Source organism: Perca fluviatilis, chromosome 14 (genome assembly GCF_010015445.1).
Source record: "Perca fluviatilis chromosome 14, GENO_Pfluv_1.0, whole genome shotgun sequence".
Lineage (NCBI taxonomy): Eukaryota > Metazoa > Chordata > Actinopteri > Perciformes > Percidae > Perca > Perca fluviatilis.
This window is the reverse complement of record NC_053125.1, coordinates 8,882,542-8,900,513: the sequence shown is the minus strand read 5'-3', so window position 1 is coordinate 8,900,513 and position 17,972 is coordinate 8,882,542. Positions and strand designations below refer to the sequence as shown.

Sequence of the window (17,972 nt, the reverse complement as noted above, 5' to 3'; positions counted from 1 at the left end):
CAATAGGAAGTTACGCTCTTTATATATTTCTCAAAATGTGAACCTTTTCTCAGAATCACGGAAACCAAACTTGCCACCATAGGTGTCGGTGAGCATGTGACAATGTTTCCTATACACTGTCACTTCAGGTTTAGCCAATCAAACGCATTCTTGTCTCTAAAGAGAGGAGAAACCAACGATATTCTGTCATTCAACACAGCAACTTCAACACGATGACATCTCCAGTGTTTGCTCTCTTTCTCACATGTTTGTTCTTGGGGGAAATGGGTAAGTTGTAATTTTATTTTATGTTAGTCTGTGTGATGTTTCTTTCCGTCACATTACATTAACTCTACTTTTGCTGTTCTCTCATTTCACTTTAGCTCAGACGACAGGTCTGAAATCCTCCCCAACTGTTCGTCAAGAGACACGATTTGTATCAGTTGAAACTGGGGACGAGTTGACTTTACAATGTTTCTACGAAGGTGATGTTGCTGCAAGGCTTTACTGGTTTAAGGAAATTCTAGGACAGAAAGCAAAACTCATCTCTACTTTCTTTAAATATAATGTAAATGTCACTTTTCACAATGAATTCAAGAACAATCCACGCTTCACACTGGATACGGCAAGTGGAAAAAATCACTTGACGATCAAAGATTTACGCCCTTCAGACTCGGCTACTTACTACTGCATTAATTTTCTATACACAATAGACTTTTCAGAGAGCATTTTTGTAAGTGTAAAGGGTTCAGGTTTGAAGATCCCAGCTACGGTCCATCAGTCAGCGTCTGAGAGCATCCAGCCAGGAGGCTCTGTGACTCTGGACTGTACAGTACACACTGGGACCTGTGATGGAGAACACACCAGTGTTTACTGGTTCAAGAAGTCAGAAGAATCTCAGCCAGGACTCATTTACACCCATGGAGGCAGGAATGATCAGTGTGAGAGGAAACCCAACACACAAACACACACCTGTGTCTACAAGCTGCCGATGAAGAGTCTGAATCTTTCTCATGCTGGGACCTACTACTGTGCTGTCGCCTCATGTGGACACGTTCTGTTTGGAAACGGGACCAAGCTGGACTTAGAAGGTAAGGAACTTTCAGCTAAAGTTGTAACATCAAGGGTCTCATTTATAAACGTTGTGTACGCCCAAACGGAGCTGAAAACGTGCTTACGCCACTTCACACGCAAAGGTTGTGATTTATAAAAAACAAACTTGATGGCAGAACGTGATGTCCTCCACGCAAACTCTGACCCATGCGTACGCACATTTTGGAGACAATGGGAATTGGCGACGCAGATGGTGAGGTGGTGAACGAAGTATTGATGCCTCATGCACAATTTTTCACTCCATATCATCCACGTTATCATGAAGATGAAATCCAGCAGTGTTATTTGCGCTTGTACTGAGTTAGTATTGTTCCATAAACACCTTGTGAAATCAAATCTTTAATAAAAATCCGTTCCTAATGTTTAATTGGCGCCGTCTCACCGTCACATTGTCCGCTACGGAGAGCAGGAGGAGGAGATGGCCCGACTGCATGGAATACAGGATAGCATAAAATACCCTAGCATTAGATAACGGCAGAGCAGAGTGTCAATAACTAAATATCTGTCTATCAAATGTCAAAGTCTGGAAATACAGCCATTAACCTCTTGCGCAATCGTTACACTTAATGTCCTCGTTATCGGTCCAAACTTTAATACTGTTCATAACAAAACCTGCATGAAGCAAAGTGTGTTTGCCTATTACACTTTCGTCTTCAAATTGTATCTCGGGGTGGGGGATACCACTAGTTGATGCTGTGATTTTAGCAAGGTGTTAACAATCACAACTTGTTGTAAACATATCAATTCTGCGGTGACCCCTGTGCATAATGCTGCATGATGGCACTGGCCCTGCAGGAGGACTATGCTAATGGCAGAAACAGGCGAAAAAGAGACTTCAGGGACCATGACGATGACTGGCTAATATGGCGATTTAGATTCCCTAAAGCTGAGCTCTTGGATCTATGTACTGAATTGGGTCCAGTAGAGAGGGCAACGCGCAACCGTGACATCCTGGTCCAAATACAGGTCCTCGACACTCTGGGGGCAACCGGCTTTTTCCAGAGGGAAATTGCAGACAGCTAAGTGTTTATTTTATAAAGATTATATATAATCTTCAACTTTATCAATAAGGCTTGTTTGGATATAATATATAGTTCTGTTAAATCTTTTGATATAGGTCTGGTATATCAAAGCTGGCCCCGAGTGCCGTAATGCCTGCCGTTTTGGACAGTATTATTAATATAGGTAGTCTATAGATCAGGTTTCCTTATACTGTGTGAGAACAGGCCAAAATTATAATTCAATTTACAGCAATTCCCAAGAGTTTGAGAAGTTTTTAGATTTTTCCCCGCCAGTCGTCATGATTCGGCGTAACGAAAGAACAACTGCCAGGGTCATTAACGTACTGATCAGCATTCACGAGGTGCTTTGCATTGACTATTTATGGTTAAAAATGGGCGTGTACAGGGTGGGATAAGAGGCTGATCCACGTACGTACACTTGTGGGTAATCTGTGATTTATTAAGGGAACATTGCTTAAAAAGGTTTGCATATGCACAGTTATATAAATCTGAATGTTTTTTGGCGTACGCCATTTTTGGCTTTTGGGCGTACGTACATTTTTAGTAAGGATCCTACGCACAGTTTTATAAATGAGACCCCAGGTGACTACTCATTCTTTCTGATCGTACTCTGCATAAAAATCTGCTGAAAGATCTGTATCTGATGTCCGTCTCCCTACAGATGAGGTGTACTCTCCTGTCTTGGTGTATTTCTTGAGTGGAACTTCGACATTCACCACCATCCTGAGTGTTTTACTGGCTCTCACAGTGTGCATGATGAACAAGGGAAACAGACGCCAATCTAAAGGTAACTGCTAGTTTGAATTTCACAGCTTGTATTCACAATTTGGCTTTTGAATGAAAAAAAATTGTTTTTCCTATTTCACAACCAGAGTCTCAAGCCAGATGTCCAGCTCCCCCCACAGCGAAAGCAAAGGTGAATACAAAACTATAAATGAACTGATAAACAACCGTTATGACACATTTTTATTGCACAATGCATCGTTTCCTGGATATTGTTTTAATTTCTGTCAAGGTCAAAATAATGATCATCTGATATATATTTTGTTACCAGGGTTACCAACACGCTGAAAACCTTTATTATGCTGCTTTAAGTGCCGACCTGTCCAACAGACCAAGAGGACAGAGGGATCCCACCTGGAGTGAATGTGTGTACTACAGCGTAAAGCAGTAGAACTGGACTTCTTACATCTGTACTTTGGAGTAAGACAGGATTGTCTTAGTGCCTCTCTGGAGGTGTAATAAAGATGTATATCCAGGTTTGAAATACATTTGCTTTTATAGCTTCTTTTTGGTCTGCAGACTAAATGAAATCGCTCTATTCTCAACTTATGTGCATATTTAGAATACTCTGTTGTCTGTGTGCCAAATAAACCATGCATGTCAAAATATATTTTAAACTACTTATGAATACCTGATTTTTATGACTTAACCAGCATGTTTAGAAGCTCAGATGAATGGATGCAATAAAAGTCACTTGCGTGTTTTGTTTTTGCTTATCCTCATTTATTTTAACCAATGGATGTGTGTGTTTATGTGAAATATGGCATTAATGATAAAATAAACAATTAAAAGTTGGAGCACTGTGAGTTTGAAACAGTATGTGTGTCCATGGTTGATCCAACAGTTTCTTCTTACATGAGTGGCTGTTGGCACCATGTGTGTCAGAGAATGTAGTTGACCTAAAGACATGAGGCTCCACTAGTTTACAATGTTACTGTTTTGGGTTTAAATGTCTAGCAGACAACAGACGCTTATGCATCAAGTATTGTTTGGCCAATGTCTGCATTGATGACTTTCTAATCACAGAAATGAACTAACATGAAAAACATGCACAGTAAGCCTATTTAAAGTCACACATGTTAGACACCCCGTCACCAGACCCAACATATATAGTGTTGTAGCACACACCGTCACCAGTCAGCCAACATATATGGTGTCGTAGCACACAGACAGAAGGAAAGCAATAAGAAGGTACTCAATACCACACAGCACCAACTTGCAATAGGATTTGATATTGTAACTGTTAGGATGAGTGCAGAAACACAATAAAGACATCAAAAAATATATTTAAATTGGACTGTAGACTACTTCAATGCCTTGAAGCAGGTACAGAAACTAAGTATGAATAATCTAAGGATAGCTGTAGGCCTGCAGGTCCTGTCTGTCAACTCCAACTGTTCAGGATAAAAATATTACTGATAAAAAAAAAACTGCTCATGTATGATGCCATAGTTCACCTTCACCCTAAATCTGCTGTGGCCTCTGAATGATGCGTGTTTCACGTGTGTTAACTACTGCACAACACTCAACATTAGTGTATAACACCACATCAGGTAGCAACACACTGCAGGAAGGCAGCACAGTGGCGTAACGAGCAAACAACGGGCCCTTAAGCAGGATTATCAAGGCAGGCCCCCCTACTATAGCACGTGATGACGGCGCAATGTCCACGAGTAGGCTACCATGAATAAGACAGGATAGGATCATAGAGACACAGCATATAAGAGATGACGGACAAAATCAAGATTGCCTACGTGCACCACAACAACAAAAAACCACTGGTGAATGTGCACCATAACACATGAAAAAACACACAAGGGCAGTCCGTCCACGATTTCGCAGCCTATTTTTTTAGATTGTTGTGGCCCAAAATGGCTGATTTTGCGTGAGCTTTTGTAAAAAATTGCGATAAAAGTTGCAGTCTTTTGTTTGTTGCAATGAAGTTGCGAGAGACAGGGAAAGTTGCAAAAAAAAGTTGCGAATTTTTTTGTATACTTCTTTAAAAATGAAAAGGAAACTTGTTTTGGGGAGAATAATAATTATTACTATTAATTAATTAATTACTCTGGGTTGAGATCTCCTAGGAACCTTACCAAAAAGGCTCAGGATGCTGCAAATGTTGGTATATATTATGAAAATGGCTGGTGGATTTAAGACAAAAAATTATAATTTATTGAATGAATCAAATATGAACATATCTGTCACTGTCAGTGGCTTTTTGATCTTTACATTGTTAGTTAATGTCCTATCCTATCCTGGCCTGGGACACATTTATATGGTTTGATGAAGTACTTATTGAATTTTAACTTATCATTGCACTTACAATAACGAGCGTAGCTGTCCTCAATTTAGGTCATCCTTTATGTCTCATCTGTGGTTTTTCCTGTATCCATCGTGTGTGTGGTGTGATTGTGTGTGTGTGTGTGTGTGTGTTGTGTGTGTGTGTGTGTGTGTGTGTGTGTGGCGCGCATCAGTCACGGGGGGAATGGAGCAGCCCCACCCGCTGCAGAGAGCCGACAGGAGTGAAACAGCAGCAGCTTTCAGTGACTTTATAGTGAAAAATCGTTACAGCGTTCATTGATGTTAAAATGTATACAGGTTGGCAGGATGGTCTGAAATGTCTTTCGCTGTACGTTTTGTTGGTCAATATGAGATGTTCGAGTCACACACGTGTCTCGCCCACGGTCTCGTTTTCATATCAAAAACAAGGAAATTAATTTGACCCAGGTCTTGGCGTGGCCATAGTGGGGGAAAAAAATATCGCCTCCCGCTTGGTCACTGGCTGTCACAGTGGACGTGGGACTGCTGGGATTGTTGCGAGTAATGAAAATGTGATAGGGGGCCCCGGCTGTCAATCAATATCTTCCAGTCCCGCGGGCCCCTGATTGGTCCGGGCCCATAAGCACTGCATACGCTGGTTACTGATACTTATGTGTCTGAGGCAGCAAGTGGGGTTTGCATTAAACTCTTGCATTAAACTCTTGTTTTGCCGGAGTCATATCTTTGGCTCACATTAGGTAATGGGCCCTATCTTGCACCGGGCACAGCGCAAAGCCCGACGCAAGTACCTTTGCTAGTTTAAGACCGACGCAGTTGTTAATTTCCCGTCCAGAACCCACGTCGTTTAAATAGCAGGTGAACCTGTGCCCATCTCTGCGCCCATTGGTGTGCTGGTCTTACAGGGAGGTGTGTCCAGGTGCATTCTTGGTGTATTACTATCTTGAGGCAGCGGAAAGTGATCGCGCCATTGACCAACACAAACCTGGTCTAAAGTGAATAACGCAGCATTTCATTGTTATTTTAAACACACCTATGATAAATTAAGACACTAAGTACAACCCTTTTGAACCATGCGCCTGGCGCATGGACCCTTTTTTCTGTGGTTAAACTAGCAAAAGTGGATTTGTACACGCCCTAAACACACCTGCGCCAGGCGCTTCACACCATGGGCTTAGATCGTTAAAATAGGGCCCTAAGTCCTAGCCTTTCATAGTCTTTTTAAGGCTCCAACTGTGAATGTTTTACGTGGTCAAGCACCTGGACTTTTCCACTGATGTTTTCCTGGCTTTTTAGTGATGTTTCAAGTGGTTGTACTTAGGGATCTCTCGTTTGGCTCTCTAAGAAGGCAGTCGCATTTCTCCCTCTCCTCCCGTTGCCTGCCCTGCTTTGCTCTCTTGTCTTTGTCTTTGTCTCTGTGTACTTTGAGAGTCTCTCTCTCTGCACTGCTCCTAAAACCAAGAACTATGGATTTGATCAACTGGTCTCTCGGCGCAATTGACACCATCTTCTCGACAAGAAGTTCGGGTTCGGGGGAACCTGACTGCCCTGCCGGAACGTTCGTAGCTGGCTACACGATGGACGCGTGGGAGAGGTGGCGGGTCGTGTGTCTGGCGGTTCTTTCCGTGGAGGATATTGAGGATATCTACCTATTCGGAACCATGATAACAGGTCTTTTGCTGATTGGCTCAGGAATTGCCCTGGTTTATCGAGAAATTAAGAAGAAGACGGGAGCCGAGCAAAATACAAGGCTGCCCGTCATGGTTGAAGCTGTGGGCAGAGCTGTCGGAACTCAGCTGTCGCTGACTATGAACACCGTGAGCCACAAATTGGATACCATCTTGGAAAGACGGTCAGCTCTGGACAGGTTGGACAACATTATGGGGAAACTCCACTTTGGCTTGGGCGAAATTTGATCGATCACGGAGAACAGGGGACATTCCAGGGAGAGAGTGTGTGACTAAGCTTCTTCTCGCCCTAAGACAAAACAAATTCCAATCTTATCTTTTGGCTCCCTGAACCAGCGCTGGCCCTCCGCCAAGGCCGGTGTTGAATAATCAATTCCCCTGGTAGCACTGCGCGAGGCGGGCACACTCTTGCGTTCCTTACCCGACTCCACTGACACCTGTTGATTGTTGACTCGGACTGGATCCTGTTCAAGGTTGACTCCATGGCAACCTGCTGTGTATCGCTGTAACATTCGTTGCGGACTTGAGACAACGGGGCTACGGGCGGTGGTTTGACTACACAGGCCTACACATACACGAACCCTTCCATATAAACTGATATGCAATCACCATCCCCAGCCCGTCCCCCGCCTTCGCCGCTTTGTACCCCCAGTCAGGCATGCGGGTCCGTGACCAGCGCCTGGTGGCTGCAGGACCGGACTGCTGCTTACCTGTGATGGATTACCTCCACCCCAACACTCCCCTACCCCATGGCTTGTCTTGTGTGCTTGTACTGGTTATGTGCTTATGTTGCTGAGGTGTTTTTTTCCTGTTCCCACACTGTACTCCTATTCAGGGGCATAGTCTGAGAGTTGCCTTTTTCTCCTCACCTCTCCTCATGTTATGCTGTATTTTTTTCCTGTCTTCCTGTCCTGTCTACCCCATGGTCATATTGTATGTTTGTGTATGTATGGTCAGGTTGATGTAAAAACAATTTCCCCCTGGGATTATTAAAGTATTTCTGATTCTGATTCGGATGCACAATATACCAGTGGCCAATATTTTTTTTTTCATAACATTTCATTTAGCTGACACTTTCATCCAAAGCCATCTCCAAAAAGGGCATTCAACCATGAAGGTACAAACGCATAACAGCAGAAATCACATAGAAGTACATAAATAAGCCAAACTACAAAGTGCCACATGTAAGTTATGCATGTCGGTGCAATTTATATTTTTACTTATAACCAGGCTGTGATTTGTGAATAAAGCAGAAAATACCACCATGGATATAGCGCCACTCGGCCAGCCTTGCCAAAACACTTAAATATTTAATGGAAAATATTCTCAAAACGTAATAGCACAACGTGGTGTCAACATAACTTTTTTTCTGGTTAAACTCCACTACCACAGCCCCTGATCTGGCGGTGCCTGTACCCGGCTCACATTCTACTGGCGTCTAAACAACTGCCTTTGGTAGCCGGCGTCCCGGAGCTCTTGAGCGGCTAAAACTGATGTTGGCCTGAGGTGGAAGTACATTACATTACATTACATGTGTCTGTTGAAACTGGATTAGTACCCATCTCATCTGTGCTGACAACACACCTGCTAATGACCCAAAGACAGCCCCTGCTGGGGGTGGCTGAGGAATAGAAACTCAAAGAAAATCTAACACACAGCTATCTCAAACACCTGAGTTAAGCAAAATCTTAACTCGCACAATCCTAGTTAAGAAAATTGGCCCAAATAATACAGTCAAGGTAACCCAAGGCAGCAGCTACAGTAACAGTCCAGCAGAGAAACCTATTTAAACAAAAGTACCTAAAACCAAGCAGTCCAGCAGTAAGATACCTTCAGAAGTCAAATGCACATTGTTTTGGCTATTGGGCTGATTAACAAGGCAACTGTATTATTATTGTTCTTGATAATGAAATATTAATGGATAATTTCATATGATAATGAATGAATGATGCCACAGAGCGGTTTGCCAGGTTACTGTAAAAGACCTGCTGCCGCTCTAAACTGTGGAGTCTAAGAGCTTTAAGTAACCATTAATTAGTCCAACAGTATGGCTTCGAAAGGTTAAATATGATCCTGAACCACAAGGGCCACACACTGATTCTAAAGAGAGACTTCCCGTTCTGAGTAACAGCCTTTATTACATATATTTTTAACTGAATCAATCATCATTAAAAAGCAGCTCAAGACTCCCCTTTCCTAAAAGATAAGCCAATAGGAAGTTACGCTCTTTATATATTTCTCAAAATGTGAACCTTTTCTCAGAATCACGGAAACCAAACTTGGCACTAAATGTGGCTGTGAGCATGTGACCATGTTTCCTATACAGTGTCACTTCAGGTTTAGCCAATCAAACGCATTCTTGTCTCTAAAGAGAGGAGAAACCAACGATATTCTGTCATTCAACATAGCAACTTCAACACGATGACATCTCCAGTGTTTGCTCTCTTTCTCACATGTTTGTTCGTGGGGGAAATGGGTAAGTTGTAATTTTATTTTAAGTTAGACTGTGATGTTTCTTTCCGTTACATTACATTAACTCTACTTTTGCTCTTCTCTCATTTCACTTTAGCTCAGACGACAGGTCTGAAATCCTCCCCAACTGTTCGTCAAGAGACACGATTTGTATCAGTTGAAACTGGGGACAACTTGACTTTACAATGTTTCTACGAAGGTGATGTTGCTGCAAGGCTTTACTGGTTTAAGGAAATTCTAGGACAGAAAGCAAAGCTCATCTCTACTTTCTTTAAATATAATGTAAACGTGACTTTTCACAATGAATTCAAGAACAATCCACGCTTCACACTGGATACGGCAAGTGGAAAAAATCACTTGACGATCAAAGATTTACGCCCTTCAGACTCGGCTACTTACTACTGCATTAATTTTCTATACACAATAGACTTTTCAGAGAGCATTTTTGTAAGTGTAAAGGGTTCAGGTTTGAAGATCCCAGCTACGGTCCATCAGTCAGCGTCTGAGAGCATCCAGCCAGGAGGCTCTGTGACTCTGGACTGTACAGTACACACTGGGACCTGTGATGGAGAACACACCAGTGTTTACTGGTTCAAGAAGTCGGAAGAATCTCAGCCAGGACTCATTTACACCCATGGAGGCAGGAATGATCAGTGTGAGAGGAAACCCAACACACAAACGCAGACCTGTGTTTATAACCTGCCGATGAAGAGTCTGAATCCTTCTCATGCTGGGACTTACTACTGTGCTGTTGCCTCATGTGGACACATTCTGTTTGGAAACGGGACCAAGCTGGACTTGGAGGGTAAGGAACTTTCTAGAATATGCTGTCTAATCTGATGGGTAGCAACAAGTAGAAAGTAATTTCCCCATTATAGGATTTGTTTTTGAGGAGGTTTTTTGTCTATCTGAATCGAGGCTGTGAGGAGGGTGTTGTATGTTGTAGAGATTGCTAAACCCTTTAAGGCAAATTTCTGATTTTGGCTATATGCATAAAATTGACTTGACTAGTCATTTTTACTTAACCAAACGTGGGATAAAAATAGGAAATATACTGAAAGTCTCTGTCTCTCTACAGATGAGGTGGACTCTCCTTTTTAGTGTATTTCTTGAGTGCAGCTTTGGCTTTCACCACCATCCTGAGTGTTTTACTGCCTTTCTTAATGTACAAGGTGAACAAAAGAAACAGCTGCCAAACTGCAGGTAATTGGTACTTTTTCTATCTGGCAGATTGTGTTCATTGAATTTTGCTTGTAAATAAAATGTTTTCTGTGTTCTACAACCAGTCAACCACGCAACATTTCCAACTCCCTCCACAGCGAGTGCAGAGGTGTGTACAGTTTTCACCTTTTCATTAACCGTAAAAAAAAGAATAGCATCACAATTAACCGTGTTGTCGCAACACGGTCTCACAGCAGTTCGTGAAATGGTCACGTTATTTTTAATCTATTGACACGATTATCTTGTTTTTTTCGTGTTGCCGAGAATGTTATTTATTTGTGTGGTCAGCACGTAATGGGAAGCAGCATCTATACGGAGGTTGGGTTTAGGAAAAGAAGCATCGGGAAATGACATGCCACACGCCGGGACAAGAAGCCCGGTCTCTGGGGGACGCCAACGCACCACAACAAAGGGACGGTTGGGGTTAGGATAAGAAGAACGGGGAAAGGACAAGCCACACGCCGGGACACAATCATCGCTCTCCGGGGTGAAAGTCCTGGGTTTAGGAAAAGAAGAACGGGGATAGTACACGCCACATGCCGGGATACGAAGCCCGGTCTCTGGGGGATGCAGACGCGCCACAACAACGGGATGGTTGGGGTTAGGATAAGAAGAACGGGGAAAGGACAAGCCACACACCCGGACACAATACCCGCTCTCCGAGGTGAAAGTCCTGTGTTGTTTGACCCATCCACTACCCCAACCAACCCCCTTACGCGGATTTTCGGCATTTCATACGACTCTCTACCCTAGTCGTGCTGTGATCACGACAGATGCTTCCCATTGAATACACTAGTTTGAAAATCGTCCTCAACAACACGACAAAAACGTGTCCTTGTACACAAATCCATAGATTAAATAACGTGACCATTTCGCGAACTGCCGTGAGACTGGGTTGGTTGTCGAAATAATTTCTGTGAGGAACCATAATTTGTGATCTACTTTTTTTTTTATACTTTGTTACCAGGGTTACCAAGATGCAGACAACATCCATTATGCTGCTTTAAGTGTCAACCTGCCCAACAGATCAAGAAGACAGCGGAACAACACCAACGATGAATGTGTGTACTCCAGTGTCAAGCAGTAGAACTGGACATTATTTCTACGTTCTTAGTAAGATGGAAGATTCTTCTTATAATCTCTTTGATTATGTACACACATAGATGTTGATGTTTAGATAAATATCTGTATCTTTCATTGGTCCAGGATGTAAAAAGTGAAGAGAACACAGGAATGGACAGAGTTATTATGGGAAAGAGAAGTTTAAATGATCTATGTTGTTTTATGAGACTGTGTGAACTGTTATTTGGCCCTTCTCCAACACTCCACACTAGAGAATAATTCATCAAACAAAGAAGTTTGATGTCAGTTCATTAAGAAAGCCGGATTGATTGATGCTGTGCAACAACCTGGTCTTTGGCTATAAGGGCTCGGATTAATTTACCAATAAATGGCATTATCCTTAATTTCTTTGACCAAGTTACATGTATTGTGCATTTCCATGAACATATTGTGTTAAATAAGAATAAATCAATCAAATCTATTGAAGGAACACTAACAATGTTTGTGTGCTTCTGTTCAGTCCCTTGTACTGTATGGTAACTTTGGCTTTGTCATTCATTAATGTATGTTTTGAATTGGTGATGGTGCTAGATGAAAAGACAGGATAACGCTTTTTACAGTTAATACTCTGGGGACAGTGACTGTACCAAATTTTAATCCCTCAAATAGTTGTGGAGATATCTAAATAGTGTTAAAGCAAAAATATCAAACTAATGGTGGCACTAGAGGAAAAGTCAGGGGATTACCAAAGTCGTTAGGAATCATTAATGTCTGTACCATATTTCATGGCAATCCATCCAAATGTTGTCCAAGTATTTCACTCTGAACGAAAAATTGCAACCTGATCGTGGCACTAGAGGAAAGGTCAGGTTATCACCAAAGTCCAACGTAATCTGGAAACCATGAAGATCTGTACACAATTATGTGCTAATCCATTATGTAAATGTTGAGATATTTCACAGGATAAGTGAAAACGTTTGACTTGCTGATGGTGCTAAAAGAAAAGTCATGGTATCACCAAAGCCATCAGAATGTATCCTCTAGTAAACTATTATATCTGTAGCTAAATGTAGGGCAATCCATGCAATATTTCCCTCCGAACCACAAATGTCAATCCCATAGTGACAACACAGGAACATGTAGCAAAGTAGTAGGATTTATCCTCTAGGGACCATGAATATCTGTTGAAAATTAAAATCCAATCAACACAATAGTTACTCTGAACCAAAGTGGTGGATCACCCAATGAAAGACAAACTGACTGCCATCCTTAGAGCCATACTGATAGCATGGCTAAAATCAATTTCTCCCTTTTCACTGCTGCATTATCACTGAGACATTGGCCCATAGCAATAGAGCCTGTGTGAACAACAGTGTTTCTTCATGACAACTTTAAGAATCCATTAATGCTATATTATATTCAGACTCTTTTGCTGTCAAAACCCATCAAGGATTCATTGGATTATAACGCCATTGTTTTATTGACTAGCCAATGCATAACCTCGTAACCTTCTACATACCTCTGCCCCATGTATACTAGAGTAATTTGGCAGATATTTTTGTTCAACATGCCTTAGATTTTCCCATTGGGAGCAATATGGATCTCAGGGCCTCATGTACTAACGCTTTTGCGCCCACTTCAGGTGTATTTGTTTCGCAACGTGCGCGTAAAATCATGGCGAGGTATGTACAAACATGCCGCACTGAGGTAAAAGCGCAGACTGCCTGTCGCAGGAACTGAAAATGGCAAATTGCGTTTTCAGTGTCATGCATATGCATTTACGGGAGTTGTCAAGGGGAAAGTGGGAGTTTCCCATAAAGAGATGGGAGGGGAAGCGTAAAGTGCGCCTAATTATGTATTCCACAGTATGTACAAAAACCTCCCGTGAAAGCGTGCCTCTATTTTGCGGTGAAAATTGTCCGCCTCTTAAAAGCAGGTGTAAACCAGCCGCAAGCGGCTTTCCTCGCATATGCCTCCTGGTGAAATGGCGGCAGTAATCCAAGCAAGACGAAGACATAGGTCAAGGAGATGAGCAGAAACGATTTTTGCCACAAGGATCACACTTTTTCAGTTGAGTGAACACGAAATCATTAAGCGTTGCAGATTAAGCAGCCATGTAATATTACAGTTATTCTACTGGAAGAAATCAAAGATGACATTGAATCTCCGACTCAGCGTTCACATTCCATTTCAGCAGTTGTTAAACTCCTCGCTACATTACAAATATTGGCATCAGAATCATTTCAAACAGTCATAGCAGTGGGAATATCGCAGTCTGCAATCAGCCGTTTCATAGCACAAGTACTTAACGCTTTGCTACAGCGCAATTTACGGTATAGTGGGCGGAGAAAGGCGCTGACTACCCGATAAACTGCAGGTTTGGTAAATACGACGTAAGATGAATTATCACAGCGTGCGCTTTCTGCGGGTTGGCCATGGTGCTGATAATGCTACATTTGCAAATGTACGTACATGAGGGCCTCAGTGTCTGAAGTTCTGTGTGCCACCAATTGCCAAATCAATTTTGCCATAAATGGCCAAACCTTGTGGTGAGCTACAGCCAAAGTCAACAACATTTATGTTGTCTAATAGTGTAGATTTTTCCCCCTTTTCGAAAATATTTCTGCCAGCTATGCATTTGTTAAACATAGCACAGGAAGGTTTTCAATTGATTTTCAGCATTTGTATTGGATGTACAAGTTTGCTTCATTATGCCTTGCACAGAATATATTACTGTATTTGTTACAGTTTGGCCTTTATACATCCCAGTCACTCTGAAACCGTTTGCCCATTACCCTTACGTTCTTGTTTTTTCTATCTTTTTTAGTGCAATTGGCTTTGTGGTTTTCTACAGGATGTAACAGTGTTTGCACTCTCACATACTATAAATGCTCTTAAAGACAGAGACCACTCAAACATCCCTCCCAGAACAGTGCAGTCCAGGTAATGTACTCAAATGGCAATAATGTTGCTTACTTGAAATTCTACTTCAAATCTAAATTATTTTTATTTGATGTGGTTATTTGAAACACAATGAAATCCCCAAACTTTATGTATCTGACATGTCTGTTTTTGGGTGGAAATGGGTGAGTTGTGTTTTAGTAATTCCAACTTTTGTGGATTACGGTCACTCCTCATACAAATGGTTCAAATATATTTTCAATTACTGATTGATATGTCACATAAAAGTAAATGTGCATTTGCTTTGTGTCTCATTTCACACTAGCTCAGTCAAATAATCCAAAATTCTCCTAATTTCATCGTCAAGAGAGAGTGGGTTTGTATCAGCTAATGTGAGTGAAAGCTTGCTGTGTTTATATTAACATGTTGATATACGTGCACATCTTTTAATGTGTATTTGCACTATATTTGTTCAATTTGCACTTGTACTTGTCTAAAGTGTTAATGTTATTCATTCATTATGGTAAACCTGTATTTCTACAGTGGCAGTGACCATGTGATCAAGTTTCCTAAATAGACGTACAGAGTCACTTCTGTTTGGCCAATCAAATGCATTCTTGTCTCTGAAGAGTGGAGACAAAATGCAGATTCTTTCCATTCAGCACGACAATTTGAACACGATGACATCTCCAAAGTTTCTCTTCTATCTGACGTGTTTGTTCTTCGGAAAAGTTGGTGAGTTGTCTTTTTTGTGACTGCAAGTTTGAATTTGTTAAGCCACTACTCATGACATTAGTTCTGATATTCGTTATGTTTTTCACGTGTTAATGAGGTGCATTTGCTTCGTCTCTCCTATCGCTACAGCTCAGACCACTGATCCAAAACGCTCCTCATCTCTTCATCAAGACAGTAGTTTAGTATCAGCTAAAACTGGGGATAACTTCACTTTGAGATGTTTCTATGAAGGCAATGCTGCTTCAAGGTTTCACTGGTATAAGCAAACTCTGGGACAGAAACCAAAGCTCATCTCTACTTATTACAAGTATGAAAAAAATGGAATATTTTATGATGAATTAAAAAACAATCCACACTTCACATTGGATACTGAAACAGTCGCGTCCCCTCCCTTGCACGCACTAACCCCCAGCCCCCACCCCCAAATCCTTCTTGTCGGTTACTGGCTGGAACACTGTTTGTTAGGTTTGGTGGTGCAGGTTGACACAGTTTGTTTTTGTTGCCATTTGTGGAGCCTGGGCTGTCTACAGAGACCACGTATTTTTACAGTGTGTTCAGGGGACAGGCAGCTAACAGATAGTGAGGAGATGTTTGCTGTATGTGACAAAAAATGATGTAGCCTAAATAACGCGTGACATCACTTAGAGCACCTTTAAACTGTAAGAAATATGTTAGCGAAATTCTATGTGCATTTTGGTTTTGTTTGAAATGCGTTAGAAGCTGTATATTCATGTTAAGTGCTTAGGTTAAATATTAGCAGGGACTCCTAGCAGCCATTACAGATTGGCACGAGTGGGACATGAAAGGTACACGTGGTGTATGCATGCACATACTCTAACCTACTGGCGCACACAGAGCCTGAAAGTTTAAATGGATGTGTGTAGTAAAAATGAGCATATATTGTGTTGTTATTTTTGGAAACTATTCATTGTAAGAAAGACTTTACAGAGAAATGAATATGTTTAAATAATGTTTTGTTTATTTAAAGCATATTTAAGAGTGTATATGTAAGCTTTTGTTTATACTATTTTTGTTAATGTTCACCTGAAAGCGAGTAATTGTGCATTCAAATATCTTTTTGCCTTTATTTTAAATACAACAATTCTCGGTAGAGCTACCAGAGAGAAAACATTGTTGTCTGGGTGAGCATTTCTATCTCGCATTTCCAGGCTGTTACAATTACATATGATAATGAATAAACAATGCAACAAAGCGGTTTCCCAGTTTACTGAAAAAAACCTGCTGATTTTTCAAAAATGTGAAGCTTTTCTCGGAAACCAAACGTGCCACCATAGGTGGCTGTGAGCATGTGACCATGTTTCCTATACAGTGTCACTTCAGGTTCAGCCAATCAAACGCATTCTTGTCTCTAAAGAGAGGAGAAACCAACGATATTCTGTCATTCAACACAGCAACTTCAACACGATGGCATCTCCATTGTTTGCTCTCTTTCTCACTCGTTTGTTCTTGGGGGAAATGGGTAAGTTGCCTTTTTGAAAGTCCAACTTTAATCTGTTAGACGGTGGGATGTTTAGTAATTACACTGACGTATGTCACATTACATTAACTCAACATTTGCTTTTTCCCTCATTTCACTTTAGCTCAGACGACAGGTCCGAAATCCTCAACTGTTCATCAAGAGACACGATTTGTATCAGTTAAAACTGGGGATGAGTTGACTTTGCAATGTTTCTATGAAGGTGAGGTCGCTGTAATGCTTTACTGGTATAAACAAACTCTGGGACAGAAACCAATGCTCATCTCTACATATCATAAATATAATGTAAATTATATTTTTCATGATGAATTCAAGAACAATTCACGCTTCACACTGGATATGGAAAATGGTAAAAATCACCTAAAGATCACAGATTTGCGTGTTTCAGACTCGGCTACTTACTACTGCGCAAGTAGCGATACATATACATATATTGTTAAATTTTTGGAGGGAACCTTAGTCGATGTAGAAGGTTCAGGTTTGAAGGTCCCAGCTACGGTCCATCAGTCAGCATCTGAGAGCATCCAGCCAGGAGGCTCTGTGACTCTGGACTGTACAGTACACACTGGGACCTGTGATGGAGAACACAGTGTTTACTGGTTCAAGAAGTCGGAAGAATCTCAGCCAGGACTCATTTACACCCATGGAGGCAGGAATGATCAGTGTGAGAGGAAAACCAACACACAAACACACACCTGTGTCTACAAGCTGCCGATGAAGAGTCTGAATCGTTCTCATGCTGGGACTTACTACTGTGCTGTTGCCTCATGTGGACACATTCTGTTTGGAAACGGGACCAAGCTGGAGTTTGAAAGTAAGTAACTTTTCTAGCCGAGGTTGTCGCTTCTCATAGGTACTCATTAGTAGGGCTGGGACAATGCGCCCTTGTCCTGATTCAATTCTTTCTGTTTTGCTGGAAATGGATATGATGTAGTCGCCATTGGCGGTACCGTATGAATAGAAAATAAGGTCAATCAATGGTAGAAAAAAAAAAATTATTCTAAGGAAAATAATGAATTAAAAAAATCATTCCCAATACATGAGTGAATTGATTTCATTTTTTTTACCATGCATACTCATGAGGACTTTCTAAATACATTTAGGATTAGAACAGAAAACCTGCTGAAAAATCTGTCTCTGATGTCCATTTTTCTAAAGACGACTCTCCTGTCTTGGTGTATTTCTTGAGTGGAACTTTGACATTCACCACCATCCTGAGTG

At 41.4% G+C, this 17,972-nt stretch overlaps 3 protein-coding genes and 1 pseudogene across 3 annotated transcripts in view; 3 read left to right on the top strand and 1 right to left on the bottom strand.

Annotated features, from left to right (window-relative positions):
- The window catches only part of LOC120572425 (prostaglandin D2 receptor 2-like), a 101,918-nt gene extending 84,648 nt beyond the window's left edge, over window positions 1–17,270 (bottom strand). The window contains exon 1 of the mRNA XM_039821722.1: window positions 17,207–17,270. The gene's annotated coding sequence lies outside the window, so the exon portion shown is untranslated. The remainder of the gene's footprint in view (window positions 1–17,206) is intronic.
- Window positions 205–3,383, top strand: LOC120572427. Its single transcript, XM_039821725.1, has 5 exons — window positions 205–267; window positions 363–1,070; window positions 2,776–2,901; window positions 2,987–3,030; window positions 3,169–3,383. Exons 1-5 carry the CDS (start codon window positions 213–215, stop codon window positions 3,286–3,288), a joined length of 1,053 nt encoding a protein of 350 aa, XP_039677659.1. The 5' UTR covers window positions 205–212; the 3' UTR covers window positions 3,289–3,383.
- Window positions 9,280–11,993, top strand: LOC120572433 (annotated as a pseudogene).
- The window catches only part of LOC120572438 (immunoglobulin kappa light chain-like), a 4,485-nt gene continuing 1,638 nt past the window's right edge, over window positions 15,126–17,972 (top strand). The window contains exons 1-4 of the mRNA XM_039821735.1: window positions 15,126–15,253; window positions 15,383–15,614; window positions 17,084–17,565; window positions 17,910–17,972. The exon at window positions 17,910–17,972 is cut by the window's right edge and continues 57 nt beyond it. Of these exons, the coding sequence (XP_039677669.1) occupies window positions 15,160–15,253; window positions 15,383–15,614; window positions 17,084–17,565; window positions 17,910–17,972 (871 nt within the window). The 5' untranslated portion in view covers window positions 15,126–15,159. The remainder of the gene's footprint in view (window positions 15,254–15,382; window positions 15,615–17,083; window positions 17,566–17,909) is intronic.